General features: G+C 38.9%; 2 protein-coding genes across 13 annotated transcripts in view; both read right to left on the minus strand.

Annotated features, from left to right (window-relative positions):
• Positions 1-16,522, minus strand: part of BAZ2B (bromodomain adjacent to zinc finger domain 2B) — a 421,364-nt gene that overhangs the window by 126,739 nt on the left and 278,103 nt on the right. The window lies entirely within an intron of this gene.
• On the minus strand, positions 10,870-12,753 carry LOC123950344 (polypyrimidine tract-binding protein 1-like). The gene is given in 4 exon segments (XM_046018140.1): positions 10,870-10,898; positions 10,901-11,833; positions 11,836-12,101; positions 12,103-12,753. Coding segments are annotated over 4 exon segments (1,647 nt in total). The 5' UTR covers positions 12,522-12,753.

Here is a 16,522-nt window from a genome sequence, read left to right on the forward strand (position 1 = left end):
CTAACAGCCTACTATTGACTGGAAGACTTACTGACAATTCAACAATCATTTAACACATACTTTGTATGTTATCTATATTCTATACCATATTCTTACAATAAAGTAAGCTAGAGAAAATGTTAAGAAAACCATAATGAAGAGAAAGTACACTTATAGTACTATACTGTATTTATTGGGGAAAAAAGTATGTATAAGGGGACTACACATTTCAAGCCTATGTTGTTCAAAGGTCAATTGCATATCTCACTTTTTCTCTGCTCCAATTATAAAAAGCAATGTTTTTGCTTTACAATGTTACTCAAAGGTCCTTGGGAAATTAGAAGCTAATTTAATGAATTCTTTGTTGTGCCTTTTTTTTTTAAATTAAATTTTATTTTTATTCAGTGTTCCAAAATTCATTGTCTATGCACCACACTCAGTGCTCCATGCAATATGTGCCCTCCATAAAACCCACCACCAGGGTCATCCAAACCCCCACCCCCCTTCCCTCCAAAACCCTCAGTTTGTTTCTCAGAGACCACAGTGTCTTTTGATTTGCCTCCCCCTCCAATGTGGCTTGTGGCTATTATCTTCTTATACAGCAGGGGGTGCTGTTTAGATTACACCCTCATTCCATTATCAGAACAATGTCAGCCTTTAGCTGTCTTAAAATTTTAAGCTACTGTTCACAAGGTGAGTTTTGATCATGGACTGGTGGTGGTTCAGTGAATGCCATAACTACATTTAAAACAAAGCATATTCTGTATTAATAAGAAAGCATGATATTGTTTTACATGAAACAAAATACAACATGAATCAAACAGGCTCTATTAATCTTAGGACTACAAAATAAAATTATTTGGATATTAGAATGTTCCACATTTGTAGAAGCAATTTTTTCTAGATTCATATATCTAATATCAGAAGATGCTCCCAAATAATAACTTGTTATGATTAAAACTCTTAAATTTTGTTCAGAGAAAACATTTGTAACCTGATAAATTGTATCATAAAATGAAAATACTTTTAGAAGATTACACTTACTCTTTTTAACAGATATTAACATTCAAATATAATTTCAATATTATGAACTTTTTAGTTTCTATTTTAATGGGTAGGTAACAAATGTGCACACTTTGCACAATAAAAATTAATATCCATCTGTAATACCTAACTTCTGACTTACATTATAAGAAGCTGAACACTTTTGAGCAGAGCTTTTCAAATTCTGCTAGCCAATCTAGGTATAAGTGATTTAAAGCAGCTACATAAAATGTCAGTGTCTCAGTAACAAGGCATAGTAACTGCAAATATCTTTATTAATGCTAGTGCATTTCATGCCACAACACAAAAAGCATTTTCCCCCAAGAATAGTATAAATACCGTACTAATGCCTTGAACCTGAACTACCAGTGAACGAAATCTCCTAACAATCAGGAAAAGTCCAGATAGCCAATTAAAGCAAAATAATTATACGAAGTATGCTAAAGCATCTAATCTTTGTAAAAATCAAGGAAACTGATTACTATGATAGAACTCCACAAATGTTGCTTTTTGCATGCTAGAAATCTTTTCATTGCTTCCCAAACTTGTTGCAACATGTCTTCAAACTCTTGTCTCTAGTTCTTTAAAATTATAAGCATAATTTTATGGCATTGCAAAATCAGCCTTTAGTATACAAACTGCAAAGTATGCTAATCATAAAAAATGACAGCACATTCAAGTAAAAGTTATGTGCATACTTCAACACTAGTAATCAATAAGTGTAATAACCAAATAGAACATCATAAAAATTACTGTAAATTAAAGAAATGCTCAAATTACTGGTTCATATTAAAATTCTTAAATATATTAAATCTTCAAATATTCTGGAATTCAAAATGTACAAACTATAATCTTGAACTTTGATTAGAGAACAGAAAGAATTCTATAGTTAGTGGTGACATTTCCTGCAAATAATCTTCATTTCATTCCTGCACTGTCAAAAATTTCTCAGCCAGTTAGCTCCTACATTTTAGTATTTAAAAAGATGCATGGCATAGAAAGAAAGTCTTCACTTAAAGCATTTATTTTGAGATTATTTTAGGACTCGCAAGAGTTTCAAAATTAGTAGAGTCCCAACCACCTCTATGTTAACATCTTACAGACAAAAAATAATTTTCAAAACCAGGAAATTAATCTTGATTAATTAAAATTAATAATTTATTCAGATCTTATCAGTTTTAGTTGCTATATCTCCTTAATTTTCTATTACTTGTGACAGTTCCTCAGTCTTGTCTCTCATGATCTTGATACATTGAAGAGTACTGGTCCGGTATTTTGTAGAACATTTCTCAAGGTGGGTTTGTCTGATGCTTTCTCATGATTAGAAGAGGTTATGCATCATTGGGAAGGAGAAGCAGTACGTCCTTCTCAGCGCAACATATTTGAGGTCCAAGATGTTGTTATGTGTACTGGTGATACTAACTTTGAACATCTGATTATGTAGTGATTTGCCTGGATTCTATGTAAAATTACTATTTTCCTTTCAAACAATTTTTTTTTAAATTAGAAAACAAGTCATTAAAAGTCTAGGTAACCTTGGGAACAAAAGCTGCCACTCTCTAACACTGAACTTAGTAAACAGTTCTTGATTCAGTTTAGCAAATGATTGTTGCTAAAGAGAGGAGCAGTTCCTCTTTTGTAATAAGCATTTGTTAGACCAATGAAAGGATTTAGAGTTCATGGATTAAAATGCTAAAAATATACAATATTTTATATATAGTTTTATCTTCAAGTCCAGCTATACTTTATTTTAATAATGAAATAGAGAAAAGGTAGCTAAAATTAATTAAATTCCAAAATCTTATTTTACCTATGTTTCAATAAATAAAAAATTCCTATAATGAGCAAAAATTATTAAAATCAGCTTTGGAAAACATACTGGGTATATTAATTTGATGTGGATGTCATATTGAAGTACCACAAACAGTGGCTAAGAACACAAGCCACATCTCACAGTTCCAGAGGGCAGAAGTCTGAAATCAAAGAGATGACAGGGCCATGCTACCTCTGAAAGCACTAAGGAAGGATCTGTTCTATGCTTCTTTCTTAGCTTTTGGGAACCTCAGGGATTCTTTTTATATCCTCACATGGGATTCTCTGTGCTTGTCTCTGTGTCCAAATTTCCCCCTTTTATAAGGAAACCAGACATACCTACCCTAATAACTTCCTTTTAACTTGATCCTCTGTAACAGCCCTATTTCCAAATGGGTCACATTCTGAGATACTGGGGGTTAGAATTCCAATATATCCTTTTTTGGGAGGAGATAAAATTTAACCTATAACACTGGGTTTATTTTTAGGAGTACTTAATTAATTTGAAGGCATTACCCTTCTATAGCAGTTTACTGTTAAAATTCTAAATTAAAACTACAAATAAAAGCTAAAGTAAAATAATATTTCAAAAATAAACCCACTGAGGAAGGCTATACAGCTGAACATTTGAGAGCCTTTTTTTATGAAATTTATAGATATCTACACTATAGACAAAGCAACTAAAAATGTTATAATAGTTATTCATATCATAACATAAATACTAAAAGAAACTGGAATGAAACCTTGGGTTTATTCTTAAACCCACAAGAATAGGTTACCTCTCTCTCTCTCTCTTTTTTTTTAATGATTCTCTAGTGACTGTAAACTTAAGCCCTGATTATTATTAAATGAGAAGTTCTAATAAAATAATAACTTTGGACTTGCAGGGTTTTATTTATTCATGCCCTTTTCAGTAAGGTCAACTGATCCTTTAAGATTCCTCACTATGTGGCTTATAATGCCCATCCCCAGCTAAAACCTGCATAGCTATTTGGTACTACCAGAACAAACTACAGCATGGCCTAGAAAACTTACTAATTAAAGTTAATTTATCATCTAATTTTCAAGTCCAAGTCCTGCAAGTTCATCTCCTTCCTTTTGTCAAAAATTGCTTCTTAAGCATCTATTTTGTGCCAGGCACTGACTGGATACATGCTAATAAAAGAAAGCAGATATAGTTCCTGTCCTTCAATGTAGAGAAAGGGACAAATAAGTAAAATAAAACCAAACGTATAATTATATATTGTGAAGAGTATAATGGAGTAAATTATTGGAGACAAAAATATATAATAGGGGAACAATTACCTAGACACTATGAAAAGAGGAGAATTCTCCAATTAATGTCTCCAGACATTTAACCTGAGAAAAAGCATAAGAAAGAACCAGCCACGTGAAGGTTTTCCAGACAGAGGGAGAGCATGTTTGACATCCTGGTTTGGGAAAGAATGCTTTGTAACTGAAGAAGTAAAAGGCCAAGGACTCTGAAAGATAATGGGAACTGAGTGACAATAGTACCAGGTAAGTTTTAATTAGGCAGAGATTAGATCTTAGAGGGTATATCAGTTAGGTCAAAAAGTACCAAACAGGGCGCCTGGATGGCTCAGTGGGTTAAAGCCTCTGCCTTCAGCTCAGGTCATGATCTCAGGGTCCAGGGATCAAGCCCCACATCGGGCTCTCTGCTCAGCGGGGAGCCTGCTTCCTCCTCTCTCTCTGCCTGCCTCTCTGCTTACTCGTGATCTCTCTCTGTCAAGTAAATAAATCTTTAAAAAAAAAAAAAAAAGTACCAAACACCCAATTCAAAATGGCTAAGTGAAAAGGTGAATGTATTAACTCATATTACGTAAAAACTTTTGAAAACAGCTCCCTTTAGACAAGGAAGATTGATTGGAACTTTACCAGTACCTAATTTCTCTTTCTTCTCTTGACTCTATGTCCTCAAATGGGCCCTTTCTCCTACATTTGTGGGACAAAAGCATATCCTTTCTCACTAATAAAAATCCTAGAATGGGATCTCTTTGTCTTTGATCAGTCTGACTTACATTACATGCCCATTATTCCTTACTCCTTACTACTCTGTGGGAAAGAAGATATTTGGATTGACTAGACTGAGTCACATACCATTCCTGGGGTCTTAAGTGAAAAATTTTTCTTTTTTTTCAATTTAATATAAAATTTTTTTCAGTGTTCCAAGGTTCATTGTTTATATACCACACCCAGTGTTCCATGCAATACTTACCCTCCTTAATACTCAGCACCTGGCTCACCCAACCCCCCACACTCCTCTCCTCCAAAACCCTCAGTTTGTTTCTCAGAGTCCATAGTCTCTCATGGTTCGTCTCCCCCTCCAATTTCCCCCAACTCACTTCTCCTCTCCATCTCCCAATGTCCTCTGTGTTATTCTTTACGCTCCACAAGCAAGTGAAACCATATAATTGATCCTCCCTGCTTGACTTATTTCACTAAGCATAATCTCCTCCAGTCCCATTCATGTTGATACAAAAGTTGGGTATTCATCCTTTCTGATGGAGGCATAATATTCCATTGTATATATGGACGTATCTTCTTTATCCATTCATCTTTAGAAGGGCATCTTGGCTCTTTCCACAGTTTGGCGACTGTGGTCATTGCTGCTCTGAACATTGGGGTACAGATGGCCCTTTCTTTAAGTGAAAAATTTTTAAAGTGATTTGTTTTGGGGGGACACTTTAAGTAATATTGTAGTAGTAGTGCAGAGGTCACATGAACCATCCACAGAAAATGATTAAAAAACTAGATTTAAAACAAAATCAGGAAATTTAAAGGGGAAATTCTGGCAATGAGCAAACCACAGAAAGACTGACACTCAAATTTAGAGTTTAAACTATCCAAATACCTAGCTACAAGTATACTGTGCATGAATGGGAAAGGACCCCAGGGGCACAGCAGAATAGTGAGCAGATAATATACAGAAATCTACTCTTGAAAGACAGAGGTAGGGGCGCCTGGGTGGCTCAGTGGGTTAAAGCCTCTGCCTTTGGCTCGGGTCATGATCCCAGGGTCCTGGGATCGAGCCCTGCATCAGGCTCTCTGCTCAGCGGGGAGCCTGCTTCCTCCTCTCTGCCTGCCTCTCTGCCTACTTGTGGTCTCTGTCTGTCAAATAAATAAATAAAATCTTAAAAAAAAAAAAGAAAAGAAAGAAAGACAGAAGTACACACGTCAGGTCAATTGAGTTTGATGTATTTCTTAATTGAGTACATTCCTTCACCATGATTAGCTTAGATAGCAGAAAGCCTGAAGTGTCCGAATACAGAGTACAGAGGCCAAATCTGGCAGAGCAGCTGGAAATTGTGGGTAATCTTAGAAGCAAGGAAACCAGAGAGAAAGAGACTCATCTTTGCTTAAGTACTTGGCTAACTCGACAATTTTCACAGACCCACAGGGTGGAAGTCTAAAAAAGCAACAGTGGAAAGCCAGAAAACAGGGCACAGATCATCATCAGTATATTTTTGATGACAATGACATTAAAATGGACATCAATTAAAAAAATCAAAATGTCAAATTATTGACTTCTAAATAACCCATTAGTCAAAGAATTCATGAAGGAAAACAAAATATTTTCACTAGAATAATAATGAAAATAAATCAAAGTTTGTAGGATACAGCTATTGCAGAGCTTAACAGGGAAATTTATAGCCTTAAATGCATAAGAAAAAGAAAGGTCTTAAATAAACAAGCTAAGCATTCCCTTTAAGAAGTTACCAAAACAAAACAAAACAAAACTAAACTAAACTAAAAAAAACAAAAACAGGAAATCACACTCACAGAAATACAGAAGAAGATAATAAAGGACAGAAATCAATAAATCTCAGAAATCTGAGAAAAACCAATGAAACCAAAAGCTAGTTTGTCAAAAAGATTAATAATATTGATAAACCTCTAGTCACAAAGGAAAAGGGGCACTAATTATTAATATGAATAATGAAAGAGAAGACATTCAAAGGATAAGGCACTATTTGGACCAACAATGTGCCCATAAATTCAATGATTTAGATGAAATGGACAAACTCCTTGAAAGACATCAACAACCAAGTCTCACTAAAGAAGAAAAAGATAACCTGAATTGTTCTGCATTGATATTTAAAAAGTAGAACTAATGTTTTAATGTCTTCCAAAAACAAATAAAACAACAACTCAAGAAAACCTTGAAAACCCAGATGACATCACTGGTGGATTCTACCAAAAATTTAAGGAAGAAATAATATCAATTTGATACAAACATTCCCCCCAAAACAGGTTTCAAAAAGGAGGGAGAGGTCAACTATACCATTTCTGACAAATCTCAAGAGATTTCTTTTGCTTTTTTAAAGATTTTATTTATTTATTTGAGAGCGAGAGACAGAGATAGTGTAAGCATGAGTAGGGGGAAGGGCAGAGGAAGCAAGAGAAGCAGATTCCCCACTGAGCGCAGAGCCTGAGGTGGGGCTTGATCTCAGGACTCTGAAATCACGACCTAAGTGGAAGTCAGAGGCTTAACTGACTGAGCCACCCAGGAACCCCTCGAAAGAGATTTGTACTACATATACATGAGCTATTAATATTCTGAAGAAAAAAAAACCTGCTGAAACTGGAATAAAGCTCATCTATATGTATCAGGAGTTTATTATTACACTTCACAGGTTGGGAGATATGACGGGGGGCATCACTAGATGAACTCAAGTGAAGAGGTAATTTGCTCATTTAACATTTGTTCTAAATTCCTTTCACTGTATCTTCCTGAGATGCAGAAGCTGGGCAGCTAAAAACTACATTTACTAGTCTCTCTTGCAGCCAGGATTCTGGTCATTATTTAGATTCTGCCAATCAGATGTGTTTGGAAAGAATTAAGAACAGAGTTAAGCTGGCAGATTAGCAGTGCATGAGGCATCCTTTTTGTTGGTACAGATCTAGCAGGCAACACAGATCAACCTTGGAGGCAGTTATATCCGTGATTCCTGATTACTGGCTTGTAGCTAAGTTGGTGTGATCCATGGAGTCTTCAGTTAGAACAGTGGTGTCCTGATTGAACCAAGGGTAGTTTTCTTAAGCAGGCCAATTCAACAGTAATGCTCTGAAATTATTTGTGGGAATGAGGGAGCTGGCTCTTCAATAATTTCATAAGTACCCAGAAACCTCTTTCTGCTTAAACAGCCTTAGTGGTTTGTGTTATCATGGACTGAACTGACTGATGTATCAACTAACAGCCCCAAATAGTCACAGCTGCAAAACCAAAAAGCCAATTCAGTCTCTCACAACTGGCTTGATATCTGATAGCCATAGATATTTCAAAGTAATACTGAAGGAAAGATAAGTGAAATTTTTAAAAATAGGTATGTATGACCTTGAAGAGAAAAGAGTTCTTAAACAAGACAAAAAAATAAGCATAAATAAAAATACTGATAAATCTGACTACATTAAAATTGGAAGTTCTATTAATCAAAAGGCAATTTAGAATAAAAAAAGACACACCAAGACTGAGAAAAGATATCTCCCACAAATATAATTGACAAAGAGACTAGCATCCAAAATCTAAAACACTCATAAATTTATAAGAAAAAGATACATAATCCAATAGAAACATGTATCAAAGCCCTAAAATATCACTTTAAAAAAGAAGAAATCTAAAAGGCTAAAAACATAAAAAGGTACCTTAATGAGATACTATTTTATATTCAGCACTGACAAAAATCAAAAAGGTTGTCAATGAGAAGTGTTAGCATGGGTGACAAGCATCAGGAATTCTAATATACAGCTGGTGGGAAAATAAATTAGTACGACTGGTGAAGTTGAAGACATTTTCAGAAATGTATGCTTACATGCACTGGAATCCATAGTTAATGGTCATAACATCGTAATTGGCAAAAACAACTCAAATATCCATCAACAGTTGTGTGGATATATAAATGGATATATATTCCATTAAATGCAACATGCAAAAAGATACCTAAGCCTTTTATCCTTTAAACTTATTCCTCCTCCGCATTTCTTATTACATCACTCCTGACCCAGTTCTTCAAGTCATGTTAGGGCTTCTCCCTCTCTCTAAACATTGCCTTGCCAAATTCGAGTAGTCACTATATTCCAAAAGAATCTACTCCCTAAATATCTCTGCAACCTTCTTTCTCCATCTCCAGTAACTCCTTAATTTGGGCCCATATCATTTTTTACCCAGATAAATATAAGTAACTCCTAAGAATCTTCTTTGCCTCTGGTCTCATTCTTGTTGCAAACTGATGTTCAACATGATGCTAAAGCTTTCATTTTCAAAGCCATGTGATGATATAAAACCCTTCCACTTGGATGAAGTACGAATAAAAATAATGGCTATAATTTACTAAGCCCCTACTGTATGGCAGCATTATTTCATTTATACTTATAATGCTACAAAATGGCTGGTGTTATATCTATTTTATAGATGAGATAACTACAGCTTAGAGAGGAGTAAGTAATTTGCCCAAATTTACATAGCTAACATGTGGATAAGCCAAGATTCAATTTCAAGGTATTTCAATTGCAAAGTCTTTGCCTTTTTTTTTCTTTTTTTGAGTTGTAAAATTGCTTTAATTCGGTTCTCTCTGCATTACAAGGGGGGGGGGGGAGCGTGGGATGCGCTGCGCTCCCCTTCACAACACTGAGCCTGTAACTGTGGGTTACCAAAATATACATCTGTGTCCCCTTTATAAAACCCATGTTTGCTGCCCCTCGTTTTACAACAGGTATAAAAAAAACTATAAATATTTACACCCTTGTTCCACCCCAACATGGAAACTGGAGGGTCCAGGCCCGAGGGAGGGGGTGGCCAGCATGGGGGCTGCTCACAGGGGAGCCCCTTGGACCCGTGAGTGCAGGATGACAGGCAGGAGACAGTTAAGACTCCGGGGCTGCTGTCCCTCTTCCTGGGGACCCAGCGTTAGAGGCAGACAAAAAAACCAAAACTTTGGTCCAAAATCTGCAGGAGAGCAGAAACCCTGAATTTTAAGAGCGCTTGTCCCCCCTGGGGTGGGGCGGGGGGACCGTGGGTGTAAGGCATCTGGGGGTCCTCGGGAAAGACCGGGGCTCCCCTGCACCGGCCCCCAGCCGGTCTGCCCTGGAAACTGGATCCTGCCCCGCGACTTCAGCACAAGAAGTAAGGTCAAAAGTACAGTATGCGGGGCGCCTGGGTGGCTCAGGTCATGATCTCAGGGTCCTGGGATCTAGCCCCGCATTTGGCTCTCTGCTCCGCAGGGAGCCTGCTTCCTCCTCTCTCTCTGCCTGCCTCTCTGCCTACTTGTGATCTCTCTGTTAAATAAAAAAAAAAAAAAAAAAAAAAAAAAAAAAAAAAAGTACAGTATGCAAGGTGAGACCACGAGAAGACGGAGTACACTCATACCACTTTTATAGTTACTTAAAACTGTCTCTTTTGCATATAAATGAGGAGATTAGAGTATTTGGTCAAGTTGAAATATTGCTGGGCAGACTCTGCAGCTGCGTGGAGGTGTAATACAAAGGTTCTGGGGGCAGAGCTCGGAGCTGGAGGTGGTCGGTGCCCGCGGGGCCTTGCCCCGGGTCGGGGACGAATCACACTCTTGATTGAACGGATTGGGGCTCCGGCTGTACCCTGCAGCTCACAGCCTCCTGCCGCACCAGGCACATGATCCCACGCGGGAGGCCCCCCCACCCCCGCCCCCACGGAGGGGCTCCGCCAGAGCAGTGGGTCGTAAAGCACAGGAAAGCCAGAGTGGAGGTCTGGGAACGCCCACCCCGCAGAGGCTGCAGAAGGCACGGGCTGGGGGGGCTGGGGAGGGAGCAGGGCGCACTGTCCACTAGTCGCCGGGAGCCTGAGGCCCGCACCCCATCTCCCCAGGGTAAGTAAGGTGAATCGGATTTAATTTTTTAAAAAACAGGTAAACTGATTTCTCTTTAAAAAAATAAAATAAAATCTCTGGTCTTTTAAGGTCACTTCAGCTGCTTTTTAAAGTGGCTTTTCTCTGGAATGCTGGAAGTTGTGGCCGGGCACCCGCAAGCTGGTCCACGGCAGCCCTAGATGGTAGACTTGGAGAAGTCCACAGGTGGTGGTTCTCGCCCACGTCGTGGTTGTGCAGGTCGATGAGTGCCTGGATGGCCTCCTCCACGGAGCCCATCTGGATCAGCGCCATCTTGCAGTCCTTCTGGAAGAACTTGAACCCCTTGACGATCCCAGCATTGCTGGAGAAGAGGATCTTCAGGTCGTCCTCAGACACGGAGGGTGGGATATTGGAGAGGTGCAGGGTGGCTGAGGGCGGGAAGATATTCTGGAAGTTCTTGGAGCCAGGCTTCTTGAAGCGGTGCAGGGGGGAGTTGCCATAGTCCTTGGTGAAGCCCTGGTCCTCCTGGCCCTTGCGGGGCAGCTGCACGTTCTGGTGCTTGGACAGCGTGATGCGCACCTGCTTTCCATGCCGCTTGTGCCCCTTGAGGTGGCTCACGGCCAGCTGCGCCTGGCTCCCGTCGGCCATCTGCACCAGGGCGTTCTCCTTCTTGTTGAACAAGATCTTAACCCGCTGCACGTCGCCATACACGCCGAAAAGAATAAAGAGGCGTTGGGGTGTGACTCTCTCGGGGTTGAGGTTGCCAACCAGCAGGACAGAATTCCCCGCCCCGGCCAGGCCCGGGATGGCAATCCGGCCCGCCGCCGCCACTGCCGCCGCCGCCGATGGGATGGCCAGGGGGGGCAGCGCCCCATGCACGTTAGGGACAGAGAGGCCTGCGGCTTGAGGAATTGCAAAGGTGGGAGGGAAACCAGCTCCTGCATACGGAGAGGCTGACATTATGCCAGGTGCACCAAAGGCGGCGGCCATGGTCTGGTCCAGCGAGGGCTGGCTGTCGCCGGAAGGCAGGTCAGGGCGCTTGTAGTCCCGGCTGTTGTCATTGTTGTACTTGTCGTTGAGGCTGGTGAGCTTGGAGAAGTCGATTCGGAGCGTGCAGCAGGCGTTGTATTTGTTCTGTCCGTCCAGCGACAGCTTGGCGTGTGGGCGCTCACGGGGTCGGCATACTGCAGCAGGGCCTGGAACTGGTTATTCTTGGTGGAAGTGATGATTTTCAGAACCGTACCAAACTTGGAGAAGATCTGGTGGAGCACGCCCAGAGTCACCGGGTAGAAGAGGTTCTCCACGATGATGCGCAGCACCGGGCTCTGGCCGGCCATGGCCATCCCAGCGTCCACCACAGCAGCCGAGGCAGCCAGGGCCAGGTTTCCTGACTGCACGGAGTTCACCGCCTGCAGTGCGGCCTGGGCCGCTGTCTGTCTTGAGCTCCTTGTGGTTGGCGAACTGGATGTAGATGGGCTGGCTGCGCAGCACGGGCATCACGGACGTGTAGTAGTTCACCATGGTGTTGGCGACCTCCTCTATGTTCATCTCGATGAAGGCCTGATTTTTCCCTTTCAGCATCAGGAGATTGGTGACCTTGCCAAAGGGCAGCCCCAGGGAGATGACCTCGCCCTCCATCACGTCGCCTGGGAGCTTCCGGATGTGGATCACTCGGGAGGGCACGCCCGCACTTCTGTTGTCCCCCTTGAACTTCTTGCTGTCGTACCCATTTGCTGCAGAAGCCGAGTTACTGCTCATGATAAAGGGTCCGTTAGTGACGCAGGCAGAGAAAAGCTCGTCAGATCCCGGCTTCGTACCAACTGCTATATCTGGGACAATGCCGTCCATTGCACACGGAGGAGACCCGCAGGGGACGGAGTGGAGGCACCAGAATGCAAAGTCTTTGCTTTTAATCAATACGTTATTCTGCCTAAATTCTAAGCATCACACATGAAGTTCTAAATGATCTGACATGAGCCTACTCCCCAGCCTGACCTCCTCTCCCTCTGGTTCCACTTAGCCATTGTAGATACTGCCTCTCCATTTGCTCCTTCCTTACTAATAACCTCTATTTTCTTTAGGACGGTAGTACGCTCAGCTAAAAACTAGTTTTCCTGACCTTCCTTGGAGCTGACATTACCATTCTGATGAAAGAGATGTAAGTGGAAATCTCTGGATGGGGTTTCTGGGAAAGCTCTTTAATAAGGCTCAAAGTAACCTGGCATGCAACTTTTGCTCCACTCCTACCCCACCTTCTTCTTTCCTGGAAAATAATGCTGTATGTGGATCAGCTCTCTTACAGCCACGGCATATACATGTAAGCATGAAAGTCACATGATCTGGAATACAGAATATAAAATTAGGAGCCCAGGTCTGTGATGGCACTATCCCCCTACCCCAGGACTGCCTTTCTACAGGCTTGTGTGTTTAATTGCCATGTTTTCCTATTCATAGTTAAGCATTGTCAGAACTGATACATACCCTAAATTGAGGCCTTTACTGATCAATTTGCAATTTCCTCAATATACTACGATTTGGCACACTTCTATAGAGGGAGGTGGCCTGCTATTAAGATACATATGTAAATCAGTCTCTTTAATTTTTCAAAGAAAAGTCGGCATACTTAGGCTTTAGCCAGAGAAGTTTTAAATGGCTTATTTGTTTTATGTATTCAGTATTTTTATAAGCTTTTATTTTAAAGTTCTACCCTTAAAAATGAGTTGAAAACCACTGGTCTATGACACAGTTTAACTATCACTGAAATGCATTAAAGTTCTATCTTTGCATTGGGTCAATGACCACAAATCTCAAATAAATTTGATAAAGTTTAATTGTGGAACTATTATTCTCTTAGCTTTCACTCAGAGCCAATTACGTGGAACAGTCTGAATATCTGTGAAAGTGGCACGTGGGACACTGTGCATCATTTGGCTTTTTATACAAATGTTCTGGTGACATATTTTCTACACCACGCAGGGCCAGATAAAAAGTCTGGTTTTCTTATGAGGAACTGATATGCTTACTAACAATGGTATGTGAGTCATGTAAGCCATTATGTTGTCCTTCTATTTTTAGCAGCTAATTCAGTAAGTTTTTAGTTCGCTAAGAGTGGCTTTCTTCAGCTAACACCTTTTCAGTTTTTAGAGCCTATGTTTTGATATTTTATTTACTTTTTGTTTATTGTGCCAATACATTTACTGAAAGCTGTCCCAAATTATTTTTTAGAAACAGGAAGGTTATTTTTTAAAAAGTCATACCTGAAAGGGAAAGGAATATTACTCTTCTGACAAGACCAACAAAACCCATATGCAGATAGCCTTAGATTAATCAATCATTATTGCAATATTGTTTTCTATCCTAGCTAACTATAATAAAATTAAAGGTGTGTTGTGTTGTGAGATGTAATCCTCCCCTTCCAGGTCCCTGCATGTTATTTCTGGGTATGCTAAGAATGCAAAGCCTAGACCACTCTTTAAGCAGGCCGTTTCTCAGTACTACATTTTCAAGGAGCAACCGTGAAGGATAAAGCAACATCTTCTTTAAGACAAGGAGTGGGTTTGCTTTCATTTTGAAAAAATGAAAGCAATGGATTCCCCAAGGTCAGTATTCTTCAGCTGTGACATAACCCCACTGCATTTAAAAGATTCACTGGGCCATCATGTAGCCTCTGTGGGACTTGGGAGGCATGGGGAACCAATCCAACATGATAATCATGTTAATTGTTGTGACAATAAGTAATAAAATTTCTGACACAGGTGTTTCATGTCTTCTGCTAACATCAGTAATAGTGACAGACTAACTTGCAGGTAGGTTTAATCCCAAATCCTGACAAGGATCCTCAAAAAAATTAGTTGGATCATTCAAAGTTTTAAAGCAGGTTTGAATTACATCCTTTATAAAACTCTGAAGAATTCCTATAGACATATCATTAATGAAGATGACACAGAAAGGCCAATTAAAATAACTTTCAAACAACAGACTGTCCTCAAAGGAGCCATTAAAGAACTGTTGAGGTTCTGACAATTTAAAGATGAAAATCATTTTGTGTCTTTATACATCAAACAAGTTGAGGAGATTTAAGTTTTTTATTAAGACAAAAAGTCCAGACCCATTAACACTTGATGATCTTGTTTTAAAATGAAGAGAATTATCCCAAAGAATAGGCCGAAAAGAATGAATCAAATAAGACAGGAAAATATAATAGAGCTATGTGGGACAACTGTGCATTCTTTTAAGCAACCTATGGGCTGGAAGTTAATATAAGGCTTTACTTGAAATATAAACCATAACACTGTGAAAGCTAAGAACAAACAAACAAAAAAGTATTTTCTTAGAAAGTGAAAAACTCATGCTCTACATATGAAAAATACAATGTGTTAATAACTGATCTATTTCTGAATAAACACAGAAATAAAATATGCTTCCATTCAAAATAAGCAACTCAACATAAAAAGCCTACAATCTTTTAAGTTGGTAAATAAATGATAAAAGTGAATTCCTTTCTAGACCAGGAAATTTCTGATGCCACTCAGCAACTCAGCTGAGTTGCTCAGCATATCCCACCCCTTTTACAACTCCCAACTATTACTAACAAAAAATAGTGCCCAGCATGTGACTAATTCAGAAAACTGAGAAACTGGTAACAGCAAAGTGTCCAGAAAACTCATGGTTCTGTACTCAAGAATGCTATTAAAACCTTCAACATTAAAACAAAAAAACTCTAGAAACATTATATAAAGACTAATTTAGAAGTAAATACAAAGGTAGACAGCAGATTGGAAGATACACTGAAATGAGTTGACAACAAAGGAAAGAAGACTTATAAAAAGTAGGGAAGAATAATTACAAAGGTACAATTGCATGCAATCATTTAGACAAACTAACTTAAGATAAAACTTGGATCACTATTTTTGAACACAGCATATCATCAAAGGCATCCATTATTTCATACATAAGGGGAGTGTGCATGAACTTGTGAAAGGACTTAAAACCAAGCCTGCACAGGATGCAGGAGAACAGGGATTTTATTTACTTATTTATTTTTAATAAAAGACTATTATATCTTAGTTATTTTATAATCATTAAAAAAAGTTATAGAAAATTGCTCTGATAAATCGATTACAAAATGACATCCTTCTTGTCATTTCATTGATTAAAAAAGTATGGAACAAATATATATTCAGCAGTTTACTAAGAGATTTAGTTGGCAAACATTCCATATTTATGCATTTTATTTATTCAAAATTATAAATCTAATTTTTAAAAAGTAAGGTATCATTTAGTTCTACTGCTTATAAACATATGAAATAATCTTTAAGATAAAAAATGTTTAAGGTTAAAAAGCTTCTTAGGGATAACGGAATGAGTTAATCATACTTAACATATTTTATTTTATTTTTTTTAAAGGTATGTATTCTACCAAATCTGTGTTTGGGCAAAGAGTGATTTTGGACAATACTTAAAAAAAACCTTCTACATAATTAATCAAAATGTGTGCTATTTTCATATCTGAAGCAAAGCTCTTATTATTGTCTTTTTAGCAATTTAAACTTTGTTCATGTTTAAGAGAAACTTGTCATGCTGTTAGTTTTTAAAATATTTTCCATCAAGTAAATGATCTCCCTTAGTACACATCCATGAAGTGGGGTAAAGCTGGAGTCTGGTGAAGGATATTTCAAATATCAGAGGCAAATTTAGAATAAAAGGTCCATAGCACTGGTACCTAATCTTACCACCAAAAACTCCTTTGTATTTCTTTACTCCCTCATGGGCCTATTGTTTCAAAACATTTTGCGTGTACTCATTTATTAATTGAAATGGTCAGATTAAGACATTATGATGAGACTCTC

This window comes from Meles meles, chromosome 9 (genome assembly GCF_922984935.1).
Source record: "Meles meles chromosome 9, mMelMel3.1 paternal haplotype, whole genome shotgun sequence".
Lineage (NCBI taxonomy): Eukaryota > Metazoa > Chordata > Mammalia > Carnivora > Mustelidae > Meles > Meles meles.